General features: G+C 32.2%; 1 protein-coding gene across 10 annotated transcripts in view; it reads right to left on the bottom strand.

Annotated features, from left to right (window-relative positions):
- Positions 1-4,479: 4,479 nt before the first annotated feature.
- The window catches only part of LOC131853675 (tensin-1), a 108,362-nt gene continuing 95,082 nt past the window's right edge, over positions 4,480-17,759 (bottom strand). For all 10 annotated transcript variants that reach the window (XM_059204664.1, XM_059204666.1, XM_059204663.1 and 7 more), the window contains 10 exons: positions 9,596-9,877; positions 9,383-9,511; positions 9,159-9,285; positions 8,691-8,833; positions 7,803-7,978; positions 7,193-7,448; positions 6,830-6,986; positions 6,394-6,566; positions 5,992-6,106; positions 4,480-5,581 (listed from right to left, as the gene is read on the bottom strand). In XM_059204664.1, coding sequence (XP_059060647.1) covers positions 5,543-5,581; positions 5,992-6,106; positions 6,394-6,566; positions 6,830-6,986; positions 7,193-7,448; positions 7,803-7,978; positions 8,691-8,833; positions 9,159-9,285; positions 9,383-9,511; positions 9,596-9,877 — 1,597 coding nt within the window. In that variant the 3' untranslated portion in view covers positions 4,480-5,542. The remainder of the gene's footprint in view (positions 5,582-5,991; positions 6,107-6,393; positions 6,567-6,829; positions 6,987-7,192; positions 7,449-7,802; positions 7,979-8,690; positions 8,834-9,158; positions 9,286-9,382; positions 9,512-9,595; positions 9,878-17,759) is intronic.

Raw genomic sequence — 17,759 nt, 5'->3', positions numbered from 1 at the left:
ATCATAAAGTAAGTAAAGAATACAGACAACATTAAAATAATATTTTAGTGTTGTAGTCTGGCTTGCGTGCCTGGGCACAAAATAATCTGTGATACCAAATTTTAGCATGGTATTTTTTTTACTAAATAAGTTTTGGGGTTTTTGTTTTTAAAAATGTATGGAGTTGACATATTGCATGGTACCTATATTGTATTAGTAATCTATAATTGCATTGCTTCTTTTAAAATGTATTATGCTCATATGCACGTTTTAAACAAAACGATTATATGTGAAATTCTGTATAATAAGCCTTCGATTTTAGAACTTTGGTTTTAAATAGATCCCATCAAAAACATAAATGTGAAATGATAGCCGAGTTTAATATTATGATATATACCTTGATTGTTGACTTCTACGACAAAAGAGATGAGATCTAAATGGGTGCCAAGTTCAATGATCTGTCCTGAAATGTATTTATAACAATATAAAATATCATTTCTTCTTATAACTTAGGATAATATACTGTAGCCTAAGGTCTAACTTGGCCAGTTCTCATATACCAATTATTACTTTCGATTGCTAGTTACTATTAATATTAAAATAGGAACCGACAAGTAACATGTTTAGAACTTGCGAAGGCTACAGTATATTTCGTATATGAAAACTAGCCAAGTTAGACCTTAGGCTACAGTATATTATCCTAAGTTATAAGAAGAAATGATATTTTATATTGTTATAAATACATTTCAGGACAGATCATTGAACTTGGCACCCATTTAGATCTCATCTCTTTTGTCGTAGAAGTCAACAATCAAGGTATATATCATAATATTAAACTCGGCTATCATTTCACATTTATGTTTTTGATGGGATATCATTACTTTTTGTATATAAATTATACGAGGTACTTATTTATAACTAAATTAATACCAAATTATTTTTGATAAATTACTGTATTTTCGTATATTTACGGGGTATAATTGTCTTTTTTTGTGTTATTTTCTATATTTTCTTGTAACTTTTAAATGTTCAAGTGCATTGCCAATTCAGTATCAGGAATTTTTGGGCAAATCGGGGCGGTATAACGTCCACAGATGGTTGTACTCTACAATAGAGCTCTCGTGACTTGGATCAAAATTGTTAAGACGTACTCCATCTAAGGTTTTAACTCTGAAGAGTCCAACGTAAACCTGCCCTTTATTAAATATAGAGGAGGCTATGTTGAGAAGAGGACTGCCAAAACTAAGGCCTTGTGATTTGTGGATAGTAATAGCATATGTTAAGCAAATACGGAATTGTTCTCTATCAACATATACATTATTTAATATCTGAAACTTGGTATTGACACGTTATAGTTCGTAAAGACGATTATGTAACAAATTGACTGTTATCTATTGAATTCTCAAGAAAACAATTTGTTACCAATAAGTTCTCATTCTCGAGTTAACTGTACATTCCTACTTATAACTATACTAAAATTGTTATTAATTTTTGGTTTAAACTATTGTCTATACCATACGTATTTACTAAAATAATGTAATAATAATATAATCACAAATATATAAGTATAATTTAAGAAAGCTATAAATTTCGTAGCATAAATCGCAACCTTATAGGTTAGATATCCAGAAACAAAACATTGAGTTTTATCGCACTGCTCCCACACGGCGCCGCCGCGGCGCCCTATACCGAAATGCCTATTATTTAATAATTATTTATAAAAATAATGATTTTACACTATCGATGTGCGCTAAATATTGAAACAATAATTAATACCAAATCTCAGTTAATAACATAATAAATACGAAATTCGACTATACTCCTAGTTATAAGTACGAGTATATTTTAGACAGAATCTAAACTATAGCAACTAGTGTTTACCGCTCATTGCAATATTTGAAGTTTGCTAGTTATCGACAATGATGTGAAGGGGTCAACGTAAATTGGTAATGATCGACGTTTTCATACAATATTACTTTCGGTCCAGTACAAGATGAGATTTTTCGCCAGGGATCAATGTCAATTGGTGGCTATCGACGTTTTCATAGAATTTTAGTATTCGTCCAGTATAAGTTGAAATAGAATCAATTAAAGTGAAAAATTGTAGTAAAATGATAACAATTTACCAGTTTCAGATTTTTTCCTTTATATTCACCTAATTACCTATCTGCATACCAAATTTGAACTTCCTAGGTCATCTGGAAGTGGGTTATAATTTTGATCTATAGTTGATCAGTGATAAAAATGACGATTTTTGGACATTAATATCTAAATAACCGTTTGAGATATGTTTATGAAATTTGGAACACATATTTATCTCGCAAGTCTCAATATATGAACCAAATTTGACAGGTTTGTGTGAAAGAGTTTTTGAGTTATGAGGGGGTCAAAAGTGGCTCCAAATGGTTCGTGTAAATATACACACGGTGCTGCAAGCCAGTTTACTTGAAACTCGGCTTGACACGCTGCCGCGTGTCTAGATTTTTCTATTGTTCAATTCTCATAAAAACAGTGTCAACTCTTATATAAATAACTTAATATTGATAGTAGTCGCTAGTCATTATGTATAGTCTGCTAGTAAGTAGGTATCAATGAGGAATTGCAACCATTATATTATTTTAATAAGACCTAAACGTAGTGATTACTTGCTCATAGACAAGGGCAACTTTCGGAACAGATATGGTTTATACTTATTTGTAATAAATGATGAGGTATCTATGCATCATTATCATCATCGCTGTCGTTGGTCGTTGATTGATAATGATACCTACTCGTAGTCGTGCCGAAGCACCAGTAGAGGATATTATTATGGAGGTTTCCCACGTGGGGGTTAACTTGATATGACATATGCTAAGAAATGATGTCCGTTAAAAACCATAGGGAATGTTTTGAAATCGATATAATTATCGATTTCAAAACCCATATATATTTATTAGATTGTAAGTACAAAAAGTTATAAATAAACAGTAATAAGATTAGTCAGAGTACCTAAGTTGAAAACAAAAGCTACCTTAATTTGAAGGTAAATATGTAGATTTTAATAAAATAAACTCGAACAAATTACATTTTTTATTGGGCAGCAAGTACAAGAACAATAACATCTAAAACAATCTTCTGATCCTGAGAAAAATAATTTATCAACACCTAATCGGATCAATTCAGACGATTCCGTAATTGAAGTGTGTCAATTTTCATACTATCTTTAAAGAACGGGCAGCTTGTGAGGGGAATATTAAAAAAGGGGGAGAGTTGTTTTTCCAGGGGTTGAACTCGGTACACTATATAAACCCTTGTAAATGTTTACGTTGTTCATTCTTCTGAAGACTTTTTACCGGTGTGTTTAAATATTAAGGTAGGTGGATACCTAATAATATAAAAATAGTATTTGCTTTGTTGTACAAAAGTGCAATAAATGATAAATATAATAATTTTCTTTTTTTTTAATTATCTTTTATTCATTCAACTTTTTTTAGGTATTCGTTTTTTATATTCTTGGCTAATCTGATAATGTTTATTATTATTAAATAAAAGTGTATGTCTGATTATGCAGTCATAGTTATCTAACAAAAATATTGTATTGAACCCGATTGTGTATTTAGAATATTTTTTTACAATATATTCTATTTTCAACTTAGTAATCCATGCGGTAAGTTGAAAATAGAACTTATTTTCTGTGTACCATGTTTATATTTGTAACCAAATGGAATTCTAATGCATAGTAATATAGATATTTAAATTTATCAATGGACTGTACTTTTTAAAATGATATTTTTTTCTAGATAACAAATCATCAGCATGCGGATCTTAACGATCATTATTTTGGCGGTGACTGTGGTTGCTGCTTTGTTCTTGCGACGCAGCGAAGGGGCTAACTTGCGCGGCTTCGCGTTGCCTGAGGATGACGATGAATACCGACCCAGACCACTGTATAGGGACTACAACCTTATACGGGATCGGGTTGCTCGGGCCGATGATTCCTTCGATGATTACGGCCATCTAAGGTTCGGTCGCTCTGACGACTGACGCACGCGCGCCTTTGACCAACGACATGCTACCGTTCACAAAGTACCATCGCTATTCAAATCATGCCACAACTAAGCATATCTACGAATAATGTAGTATCTACTAATAGATACTTATTAAATCGACATGAATTACCATGTGGCTGGCAGGGTATTTCATCTCCGTGTAATTATGAGTAATGTAGAAATAGAAACGAATATGTAAATATACCATAGTTACAAATTGTTATTATTTCAACCCCTAATCCTTAATCCTAATTCTATTAATGGTAATGGTATCTATAAGATACCACAGGCGCAACAATATAGGTATACCCATCTTTAAAAGGGATGATTGCTACTCAAAATCAGTTTGAGTACCATCCGAATCACAAAAAAAACTAGGTATATCAAAAAAGTAAATATAGGAAACATGTTAAATTAAACACATAGTATTTTAATTAATGTAATTTAAACAATAAATATTTTTAAACAGATATTAATTACAATAAACGTGTTACACTTCTCCTAACGAAATTTGTAATTATAAGTAACAATACAATTTTCATGCATTTTAACCATATAATTAATATCTCTGATTCTAAATAAATTTTACATTCATTAAACTTCATTTATATTTTTAACACAAATATTACCCGCTTAATGTTTCTAATATTTTATCTATCGTTGTATTAAGGCCATGACGATTTGCAATATTAAATATCTAGATACTAGATTTTATAATTATTACTTTTATAAACGATAGTAAATGCATATTGATGGTTTCAATATTCAATTATATATAAAAGCTTCATATATTTATATGTAACTTTCGAATGAAAGCATATCAAATAAATCGCAATAATGTATTCGTTGTACTCACTGGGAATGAATGAAGCTTATGTCTGTGGTAGTATTGCTACTTAATACGACAATGAATTTTGAAATAATGAATTTAATGTTTTTTTTTATTTTTAACAAGGCAATTTATACCATACCTACATATTATGTGACTACTTCCAAACATTTTACACCTATATGGTGACACTGGCAAAAAAAAATACGGTAATTAACTGGTGTCAGTCACCTTATAAAACATTAGGCACGCATGATTTCACTATTCTACATTAAATTAATATGAGACTAGTTAGTTCTTTCCTTATACTAGATATTATATTTTATATTATTACAATATCTATATTTACCTTACACACCGATGGTTAATTGTACTTGGTGATATTGAAGCGTATTGGTAGGGAAATCTTTGAATAAAATATCTACAAAATTATATGTTCATAATGACCAAGTTCAATGTAAAAAAGTATACAAGAAGATGGTATTCACAAACTAATATTTATACATAGAAGTAGTTTAACAAAAATATTTTAGTAAAAAAATACTTTTAAATTGATTAAGCAATTCCTGACCTTTTATTTTTATCGAAGATAAATTAAATTTCAAGTGTTTAACACATTTATGAGTATTAAATAAAGTGTATAAATATATCATAATTTTTTATTATTGTACTGTATTATTGGTAAAATAGATTCAAGCACGTGGAATTATATTATATCCTTCTTTTGTGTGTTTCCAAGTAGAGCCTGCAAGGAAATATAATATATCAAGATTATTATATAAAGAATAGAATACAGGAGTAAAAATATGGCCTCTCTTATAATAATACGTATATTTTAAGAAATAATAAGGTTGACAAACTTAAGTAAATTATCGTCGTATGAAATTTGGTACAGACAACAATTCAAACTAGTTAGTATCTAGATATTCTAATAATAGCCTACCTATTGTATAAGAAACATATTTTATTGTTCCAAAAATATTTTTAAGAAAACACTTATATACTTCCATGATGTCGGGCGAAAATACATTCAACATATGTTTGATAATCATATCAGTAGTTTTGACTAAAAATTAGATTGCTTCAAGATTATATTTTTATGCTGTAAACAGTTAGTTATATAGTATTGTTACATGTATTAAATAGTGTATGTACCTTATTTACAAAATTGACGATGGCAGTCGCCGGTTGCTCCGTTTCCAATTCAGCAAAAACATGACATTGATTATCGGCTCCAGATGATACACGCGCCACGAATGCGAAGATATTCCTAAAACAATAAATAACTATAAATAATATCTTTTATCCGCCGCTTCGTTTGCTTTCTTTAATTAACATATAGTCTAGGTCCATTTTCGTCACACAATCTATCCTATCGTCTCGCTAAATTTTAAAGATCAGACATTTAGTCGTAAAAAGTAAGAAGTAGGCAAATAGACATAGTTTCGCATTTCCAATATTAGTTTGGACGGTAAAGCAAGCTACTTGATACATCGTGTACAAAATCTTCTTCAAATGTATCAAATATATTTCATAGTTATATTTTTTTCTACTCACTTTAAACCTTGCTTCCCATTATCCACATAGGTAAATCGTCTTCCCTCTGGATCCAAACCAGCGTAGGACACACCGGAGGCGGGGTAGTGACGCCTGAAGAACAGTTTACGGGCTGAATCCGTTAGCGTGATGCCGCCACCGAACACTTTGAAGTTAACTACGTACGCAGGTGACTGAAATAAATATACAAAATTATAATATTATATATTTTTATGATAATATATACAATCAATATAGAGACAAAGTTCAAAATAATTAAATATACATATATGTATATATATTTAAATTCGTCGAATTGATTTACTCAATAAGAATGCTGTTTATTCTTAACAAATATGTGCACTAAAATTACATTTATTTGAAGTTAATGAAAAATTCAACTGCTTCATATTTTTACTGTAACATTTAAAATAAAATAACATATATCCATAAGCACCTTTTTCTGCAATAAATTTTGTACTGCCCTCGTCACCGCTGCGGGTCCTGTGAGCGCCTCAGTATTCTCTGAACCAAGCAGAAGGACTTGACAAGCAGCGCCTGTAGCTAGCAGGGCCCGCGCAGCAGCATTAGCGGTGCCACCTGTCCATGGATCCCTGTGGATATGTATATTTATTAACAATCACAAAACTATATATTAAAATTTGAACAACGTGAACTTATAGTTTTGTCCCCAAGATCGTCGGACCCATCTAAGATCAGTCGTGAAGCTATATAATTATTATATTTTTAATTAATAAAACTAAATTTCGAATAATATATTTTATGTAAAACATTACATAATATTAGAAATAATATTTACCTGTCAGGTAAGCTTAGCGGCACGGGCAGTGCTAGTGGTGTGACTGTGTGCTGATATACGAGAGCAGAAAGCGAGCTGAATACTGGCTCATCTGGACAGCCTCGCAATCGTACCCCTTTCGCTGTCGGTTCAATGAGGAAATGCCTCACACCGCCAACACCGCCCGCGCGAACCGCCAGACCAAAAGCTCCCGGGAATGAATTTGAGTCCCTAACGATAAATGAGCCTTCCTCCAATGGTAGAAGAGCAGATATGGCTGCAAAATAACAATAAAACAAAGTAGTGAATTTTACTGAGTAAAATTGTTCTTCTGTTCCATTTTGGTATGTTTTTAAATCACTATAAAATAGTGTTGGAAATTCTAACAAAATTACAGTTACAAAGTCATGTTTTTATTTCTTTCTTAAATTTACATGAATTTGATAATTCTATGTGTTATCAGTGATTTATTTTTGTTTATATTGTTATTTTTGTTCTGTATTTTATTATGCATCGCAGTTTATATTTTGTAGTCTTTTAATAGTTATAACAGTAATCAAATCCACGGATCTTGTTTAATCTAAAAGAGATCTTATTACTGTATATGTATATTGATTTGTTGTTTACTGACCATCGTCCCTGGATATGTTTGGTTTGTACCAGTAGTGGCTGGTGTCTCTGGCGAAGCGCACTCTGTCAGGCGCCACGTGCTGCGGTTCTGCGCTGCCGCCGAGACTCGACCGCCGCGAGCCGAGACTGCCGTTGTATATGCGGTACTCCACCTCTGGGCTGCCATCGCGCTCTTTTCTATATCATTATTTGCTATTTTATAATTATATATCTCTATAATAAAATTTCATGTCTTAGTAGTATTTAATTTCTTCATTGTGTATAGTTTAAGTCTTCATTACGGCCCTAAAGCAGTTATCTATCAACGCATACACAGACTAAAACGGCAGCTGTTGCATCTTCAGTTATTTTTAATTTAATTGTTAATATTTTTATACAACATTAGACATTGTTTATTAGCCTTGTGTTAAAGAATTCAGTTTAGTTAGAATATTTTTATGTATAATAAAATTAACGAATATGAAATACGAAATTCCAGCATTATCGTAATGTATACTTTTAATACTGTAAAAGCAAGCGTATTTGGAATAGCCTGGGGACTTATAGTACACATTACGCCCTAGTTTAGATTCCAAACCAAACCCTCATAAAGAATTATTTCCAACTAAAAAGTACAACTATAAATAAGCATTCTTATGAGTGGTAAATAGATAATAGAGTGATAAGAGTATTATTAAAAAAATATATAAAATCAAAGAGGTCAATTCATATGTAGCAACGTAAGTTATCACTACAAAGTTTTTTTTTTTACTCGAAAAAGGTAAAAACGAAATTAAAGGTAAAGACTTAATTGGAAGTGTATCAGCATCAACATTGAACTGATTTTATGTATAACTCCATAAATGGATACGGCGTAATAAAAATAAAGCTGTATAAATTTGGCAAGTACCTTGTGACTGGCGGCGACCGCGGAGGGCGCGCGCTGATCGAGGGCGTGGGAGTCGGCGGGTAAGGCGTGCGCGGATGTGTCGGAAACGCGGGCGTGCCCGCGCGGGACTCAGCGCGTGACCAGCTCTCCGACCGCTCTCGGATCTATGAAAACATTATGTACACACGTCTCAAGTTATACCCATCATATGGAATTTTATTGTAGAATGTAATTATTAAGGGTAGAAACTATATTATTAATTGATTTGAATAAGATAAAGGAAAAAGTATCTTAAATCGTATTTTATCTCCTCAACGCTTTTATTCCGATATTTATTATACTTTTTACAATCAATAGACACGTTTGTTTTGTTTTAAATAGAAAGAATAGTATCAGTATTTTTATTATTTTATGTTTTGCTTTGGTAAAATAAAGTATTATAAATTAATTTTTTTTTCCAGAGAAATCTGATTAAATATCCTAACTTACGAGAGTATCATTGTTAAGGGGCTCCGCTAAAGATAACAATCCGGGCACCGGAGTACTTCTTGGTGTAGAGTTCGTACTCCATTCACGCAACGTCGTCTTTTCATACATAAACTTCTTAGAAGAGGTTCTGCAAAACAATATTTTTTATTAATCGCTGTAACAATAGAGGTAGGTAGCCAGTATAGTAGAGCCTGATACTTGTCAGTTTTTATAAAATTACTTACCTGTCAGGTGCCTGTGGACTGATGCTATCTGTTCGATGACTTGTACGTATCGTGTTAACATGTAAAGGTACGCTAAAATCGTCGTCATCGTCCGCGAATGCTGTCGTGTCACTTGTATAACCGTCAACTCTAAAAAACAAGATATTATCGTGAATTATCATTATTTGATTATATTAATTGATCTTTTAAAAATATAGTAGAATGTTCCATTACCGATGACTGGCCGAACGACGAACATTATGGGGACCATTCCACTCAAGTGGTAGTCGGGCGACTCTTTCCCTGGCTTCTTTTCGTTCTCGAAGTTTCTGTTGTTGTCTTTGTAGCCAAGTTAGGCCAGTACTTTCCACACCACTTTCTGATCTTCGAGGTTCTCTTAGACGAGAATTTTCACGCCAATCTAATGTACTTGCTGTTCGCCAATTCGTATTATCTGGTGTCTTTCGTATACTAGTTGCAGATCGCTCTTTCCAGTCTGCTTCGCCGTTCAACCATCTAGTAACAATTATAGATAATAAATAAATATGAAATGTAAGGTTTCCATGAAAAACTAATTTATTACATTATAGACAAATTCTAATGATGCTACGGAAATATTATTAAAGTATATATATAGGTAGGTATATTGTTATCACGTTACAGGCTATTATAAAAACTTGTCTTTAAAATGGATGAACTTATGATAACATCATAAAGTTTTACTGTTAAAACATGCGTAGGTCTGAAGGTTTCGACGCTTTTAAGGTAATGTAAAACAAACTTGATCAGAGCTATTAATAATGTGCTATAATCATTAATACGTGTACATTTGAATAATAATTATCTTCCGCAAATCTTTCTGAATGGAATGCCTTTATGTTCTAAGGTTGTTTATTGGTGTTGGTGTAATAATGCATATCAATAATTGTAATCGAGACAAAGACACAATAACAAACATAAGAGATTCGGTAAATAACATAGTTACATTTTATTAGAAAGTATACAGAGGTCTGCGGATGTAAACGGCGACACCAAGCGCCGTTTAGTCGGTCAACACAGACCGTTTATGGCGACGGTTATCTCGAAATAGCAACATGTTTGGTTCTTGGCGAGGACGCAATCACACGCCGTCACTCCAAATCAATCGGCGAATTGCGAGTTACTATGGCAAGTCTTATCGTAAACCATACGTGTAAGGGAATGCAGCTATTCACTTCATTGATGATGTTATATAATATTTAAATTATGGAGTATATTATATATAAGATAGGCAGATAACAATGTGAAATGTTTTAAATATTGCGTCAAAAATTAGTGCATATTGAAGTATCCTCATTTGCACTATGACTATAAACTAAACTATACCCGAGCGAAGTTGTGGTGAGTCGCTAATCAAGGCTAAGATTAATATTTTGGACAATCAAATATTTATAGCATTAGATAAACATTACCAAATTATTATTACAGCTATTCAGCCCAATGGGAAGTATGGCTACGGAGTGTATCAGAACTGCAGCATATAAGATTTTAATAACTAATCTGCGGAATTCATATTTTTGTTTCTCGACGACGACCTCGCTTGTCAATAATTAATAAGGCCAACTGTTCAATCTAGTACGTACTTGTACATACGACGTATACTGTCTATGATTCAATCAATCAAAGACATATCAAGCTCATAACATATAAAAAATTACAGTGACTGCATAGGGCACTAACTAATTGATAATGATTATAATGTATTTAAGTAGTCTTTAGCCATTAGGAAAGCCGCTGTTCCCGCGACTGTAGGTGTGTCCCCTAATGCTTTCTGTCTGTATTTATTATTGTACAAATGGTACGTCTATTATATAGAATAGATTGTCAGAAATTGTCAGTGGAGTGAATAATATAAAATATCAATTTACATTTGAAAATGAATCATAGGTAGGTGTTAGAAAAAATACCTATGGGAACAGAAGATAGTCAGTGATTTTCTTCTTATGCCTATTAAGTGTCAATAAGTTGACTACAATATATTAAGAAACTGATTTACTTAATTTATGTACCACCGAAACTGTCGCATTTAGAAAAAAAATGTATACAGACATTTCTTAATCCCTTCACATAGTATTAGTAAGCGTCAAGGGTTTCTTGAAATTCCCGCGTAAACAGGAAAAGTTAAACAGATGGTGGATTCATGAATAAGCCTTACTTAGCCATAAAAATAACATTTGCACAAGTGTCGCCGTTACGTAGATTTGTTTACCTCATTCCACAGTGCTAATTCATACACGTTAAGGCACGTGTGTCGAATTTAAATCGTAGTCCTTCAGACACGACAAAGGGAATAAATATATCGCACACCTAATACAACAAATATTTTAGAAAATTAAATCTTTAGAATTAGAAAAAAATAATTTTAATCTTATTTCTCAAAATTCTTAATTAATGCTAATCAAATATTGTATTAAGGATGCAGTACATAACAACGTAGAGTACAATATTATATATTATAATATTATGATGAAATTTATATCACTAGTGATCGGTAATCTTTATATACAATAAAAATTACATGTTACGTTGTTTATCCGCGACGGACTCCTGATCCGATCGCAATTTTGATTTACATATTGTGGGCAATTTGATCCAACTTGAAAGATAGAAATAGAGATGTAAGCTATTTCTATCAATTTATAGTCTTAATATTATTTTATTGCTAATTTATTTGTCTATTATTAACCACAGCAACGCGTGGCCGGATCTGCTAGTATAATATAATATGTAGTTTAATTCCTTATAAATTCACCATCGTTACATAGATTACTTAGCTTACTTGTGACATATTGGGGCGATTAAGGGGGTCTTCCTATGTGATGGGTTGAAAAAATCGATTTTTTTTTTTCATAAATTGCTCCCTTAACATGTCTAGAATACGGTAGTAAAGCGATTTTAGAAAATTCGAAGTCGTTTTAAAGATACAGCAGGTAAATATAGAGACCGGGCCGCACCGTCGGCTTTATACCTGGCCTCCCTTTTATTAATATATTTGTTTATACAAGTTTAGACACGTTTCTACAGACTTAAACAGAAATTTCTATTGTTATAATATTTTACCGAAGTTATTTTAGTCTATCCAAGAAAGTTATCCAAGAAATTACAAAATTCTACGGATTAGCAATTCGACGCCATCCAGATTCGCTTGAAGATATGAGAAAGGAAGTTTGGGCAACGTACTATCACAAATGTTCTTCTGATGAAAACCCTCAGCATCAATTTTGTCCAGAAGGCGAAGACAGTTGGTGTAAATGGCGTAAGGATGAAGCTAATAATGAACTGGACCAATTTCATCACGATAAACCACCTCTAATTCCGCAAGTCCAAGAAGCTATCAAATTTTCGAAGATTTATCGAAAGACGAATTATTAATTCGTTGTTTAGGAGCAGAGACACAAAACAATAACGAATCTTTGAATTCTTTGATTTGGACTTTCGCTCCTAAACATCTTCATTCTGGTCCCAAAGTTGTTGAAATTGCTAGCTATTAGCAGTTATTATCTTTAATGAAGGTTTTCAAGGTATTTTAAAAGTTATGTCGATTATGGGATGCCCTGTTGGTCGTGAAGCCCAAGCGTATGTTGAGAAACGGGATGAAAAGCGAATCTTACGCTCTGAGCGGCGCGTAAGTGATGTCGTTAAACAAGCCAGGATTGACTCAAGAGCTGAACAATCTGCTTTAAAGGAGTTTCACGAGGAAGAGGAAGGAATACTCTATGGACCAGGCATCGCCGATTGAGAGTAAGTTGATATTTTAATAGTTTTTAACGGACTTGAAACTTTAAACGCGTTTTTCTCAAAACTGTGTTTTTCAAACTTTCCTCCATTGTATCTCAGAAACGGCTGGACCGAATTATAGGGCACACTCAATATATGTAAACGCATGGAATGAACTATTATCATTCGAAAATTTTCAAAACTTCGATTTTTTTATAGCAAAAAACAAAAAAAAAACGCCTAATTTGCAACTTTTATTTCAAATGTCTATCAAAAATCCAATTTTTTTTATATTCATTTGATTATAGGTCATTCCGTGCTTTTAAGCCTACAAATTAAAACGCCGTTTTTTTTTTTTTTTCAGATAAGCCGATCAGCCGGAATCGTGGAGGAAGTGGGAGCTCTTTTTTTCGAGGCGGGGGTGTTCAGAGCGCTGTAACTCTAGTTTGACTGAATATTTTTAGCTGAAATTTTATATTTATACTGTCCAAATATGTGTTAATAAATGATAAAAAATTTGAAGCTCTAAATATTTACTGGTCGTAGAAAAAAAATCCTAAAATATCCCTAAAAAACAGGCCGTCACATAGGAAGACCCCCTTAATTTTCTTCTCATACACCATGGGTACACCGTTAATATTAACCATTAGCTTAAGTGGGACGATTATTCCAAAATCATCAACAAAAATATCAGTAATAGAAGTATAATTCCCAATTATACGAGAGTTTTTATATATTGTCAAATCTTTATATTTGTATTTAACTGGCTGCATTAATCAATATGTCTAATAGGTTCACTTATTTGGCTCAGTCACAAAATAAAACATTTCATTTATTATATTCAGAAAATAAAGCAATACGGTTAAATTAAATTCTTTAAGACTACTTTGGTATGATTTTAGTTGCATATACCTACTATACGTCAGCAATCTAATAATGTTCCGGATGAAAGGCTAGTTAGTAGGTAGGCCACGATAACAAAACAACTGATCGTATTATGTTTGGATTCTTAGATCACCGCCACACATCTCTAACTCAGATAATAACTGTAATTTGCTCCTTGTTACTGTTGACACACTTTATTATAGCCTATTACATAAGATCGGCGCGCCAATGTATAGTGTCTATAAAAGGAGTTAGCCGTATATGTCTTCAAATGATTTATACTTGCATTAATAGATATGTTGAAATTAATGTATAAATAAAATACACAATAACAAGTACTTATATCATTACTTTGTGTATTTTTTAATCAGCTTAGGCGTTTAGTCTTGAACAATAAAATATACAGATTGACAGATAGACAGATTTATAATAATGAGTGTATGCGGTGTATTCGTTTGTTTTTTTTAAGATATACCATAGAGCCTATTTTCGTCCTCAATAATCTATCGTTATATTAAAACATATAGACCAACAGACACATTTTCGCATTTATATTAGTGTGATGTATATTGATGATGTATGTACTTTTACTATTATTATTCGTACTGAGAATAACCAAACTAATATAGCTCCGAAACTCTACTAAAACTGTATCTAAACCAACTCTTTGTGTTTAAAAGTCTATTGAAATGTCTATAAAACGTAGTAATTACTCACTCAATGTGTCTATATTCATTAATGTATGGTTTCAATTAAATCATGACGTTGTTGCTACGAGTTTAAAACCATTAGTGTTTTGTTTATGTAGGTTAGAATGAAGGTTTCATTATTAACCAATTGACGTAACCAACTTTGAAGTGACAGAATAAAAAATGAAGAATATTGAAAGCATAGGGAAATACATAGGATAGATTCCCTAGCAACTGCATATAATTTGTTTTTTATAACATGTAATGCCGAGGAAACGTATTCGTATATGCATTAAAACAATATTTAATATATTAATGTAGGTCAAAGAACAATAACAGACCGGTTTCTAATAGGCCAGAAATGTTGGGACACACATAAATGATTTAACAAGAAAATGAACTCTATTAATTAAAAACAATAAACACAGATCTGGTCAAATTATCCGAAGACAAAAAAATACGACGCTATGATGCACCTAACTAAACTGCTTCATTACTCTATTCTAGTCTAAGATTAAAGATAGAGAGATTGTTTGTCCGTGTAGACCAACAAATTATATAACATTTGTTGTCATACTAAACACTCAATAAATTAATAAATCTTGTCATTTCTTGGAATACATATCTTATTTCCATTGCATAATTAATTTATTTCAAAAATCCATTATTTTCTAGATGCCGCACGTTTATTACAATATTGGTTTTATAATTTATGTAGGTTTGCTATGAACGATGCCTTGTTAAGAAGCGAAATACGAGTACGTGTCTTATTAAGAGTGTTGAAATGCTAATGATTGGTTGGAGTCATATTTTGCAGGGAGATATATCTTAAGTAAAGGTTCTCATAATGACAGGTTAATGGTCATTTGCATACCTAATATTGACATTAAAACGAAACTAGCCAGCCGTTGAAAATTTATAATTAAACGGAGTATTACACGCGGTTTCATTTGTTGTTATTGAGATAAAAGCCCATGTCAGTCCTTATAATACAATCTATGTATTTTTACGCATTTAACCTGTTAGGCTGTTTATTGTGAAAAGGTAACAAATAGACAGAGAGACAAATACACTTTCGAAATTATTATATTAAGAAAGAAAGCAAAGAAAGTAATCATTTGTTTCTTTGTTATCCCATTCATTTGGGGTCGGCCTAATATGTTTTCTCTTCAATTCTTCCCGTTATCCCATTACTTACTCTATTTCTTGCATGTCATCTTCCACACAGTCTAACAGTCCACACAACTCGGCCTTCTTCTGTCCTTATTAGGTATGGAAGTACGGATATATTAATACAAATATACTAGGTTTATAGGATTACTATCGTCCCTTTGCAAGTTAGTTAATATAAGACACTCTCTATATTCATACCGTAGTACTGCTCTATATTGGTACCGTAGTGCTGAAAAGCAATTATTGGTTCAGTCGAAATTATAAGCGATGTAATTCTAAATTTAACAATTGAGTACAAAGAATGTACGTAGTTTTTTTTTGTTCTGATCATTGTGATTCAATTATCACCCACGGGATTGTTGGCTCAGTCCCACGCTCAAACGTAGGTTAGCGGACAACGCAAAGTTAACATAGTGCCCATTAACTAGATCGATCTCATATATCTACCTACAACTAAAGAAGAAATATTATGTGTAATAAAGAAAATTCGCTTCATAAAATAAGGCGATTCATTTTAATAAGTATTAACAGAAGCATTATATTCTTTAATTAATAAATCTTTATAACAAAATCGTATAATTTAAACAAAACAATGTTGTAAAGATATATTTATCTTAATCTATATCCAAACCATAAAAGCGAAAAATTTACCGTCTATCGGGCTGATTGTTAACTTTTCCCAACTATGCAGCTGAACGGATTTTAATAAAATTTGACGTGAAGATAGATTGTGTCACGAGGATGAAGTTGCGGGTAACAAGTTTATTATAATGGAACGAGTAGATTGTTCCTGTATAGTTAATCATTACATATTATAAAACAAAGTCGCTGTCGCTGTCTGTCCGTTTCTTTATATGCTTAAATCTTTAAAACTACACAACGGATTGAAACGGATTCTTTTTAATAGATGTAGTAATTCAAGAGGAAGGTTTATGTATATATATTACATTCACAACCGTGCGAAACCGGGGCGAATAGCTAGTTAAAAGATAAATCAATATGACTTGCTTCCTTAATGTTGTTTAACTGATACATTGAGTTTTGTTTCAAGTAGAATAATTGAAAATATCTTTTCCCACCAGTGCCCTAATTATGTTAGGATGTTATTAACAATTCACAACTATTACGGATTAAATTTGTGAGGTTTGTAATATTCTATGAATCATTTGAGAATTGAAGATGCGAACCACGGTACGGTTTGAAACTGCAACTAAATAGTTCATACATAACTACACAAATAAATTCGTTTCAAATAAGAATGTATAGTAACATCATTATGTAATGGGAGTTGGGCCTTAGCTCAACAGTTCATTAATCTACATCAGGTTACTGTTTATTTAGATGCATTTCATTAAAACCTGGCTAGGTATCGGTAGGTCTGTGAATGTAAACAGTAAGCGTGTGGTGTAGGCGGCACGCGGCGCGCGGCGGCCTCCACACCCACTACACAGGAACACATGTTTACATCTGCTTCCAGATCCCCTTTATTTAATTACATTGAAGCGTTTGTTTTTATAAATAGCCGTTATTAAAATAATAGAAAAAAAAAAACAGTTTCTATGACGACACCATAGTTATTCATATTTAATTTTCCTATTTCTTCTTTCTTATCTCGCAGTGTAATGAATCGATTTTTTTAGCTGAAACTGTACTAACTAATTAAAAGACAATTACTATTAATACACTGTCACTTCTACCTTCTTCGTGAGTTCACAGCAAAACTTGTTTTTACAAAAAAATTAAGACGCCATGATAGAGGTAAATAATTATAGATAGAGCTATCTATAATTATTTACCAGTATGGGGTGACAGTAGTCGAGTATTTTTCTAACTCAACAAAATATGGTATGTACGTTAATAAAAAAAGAAAAATTTTGATAAGAATAGCAAAACTA

The sequence above is a fragment of the Achroia grisella genome, unplaced genomic scaffold, assembly GCF_030625045.1.
Source record: "Achroia grisella isolate CSIRO2021 unplaced genomic scaffold, CSIRO_AGI_Agris_v1 utg903, whole genome shotgun sequence".
Classification (NCBI taxonomy): Eukaryota; Metazoa; Arthropoda; class Insecta; order Lepidoptera; family Pyralidae; genus Achroia; species Achroia grisella.
Note: the sequence above shows the minus strand (reverse complement) of the source record. Positions and strands in the feature narration are given on the sequence as shown.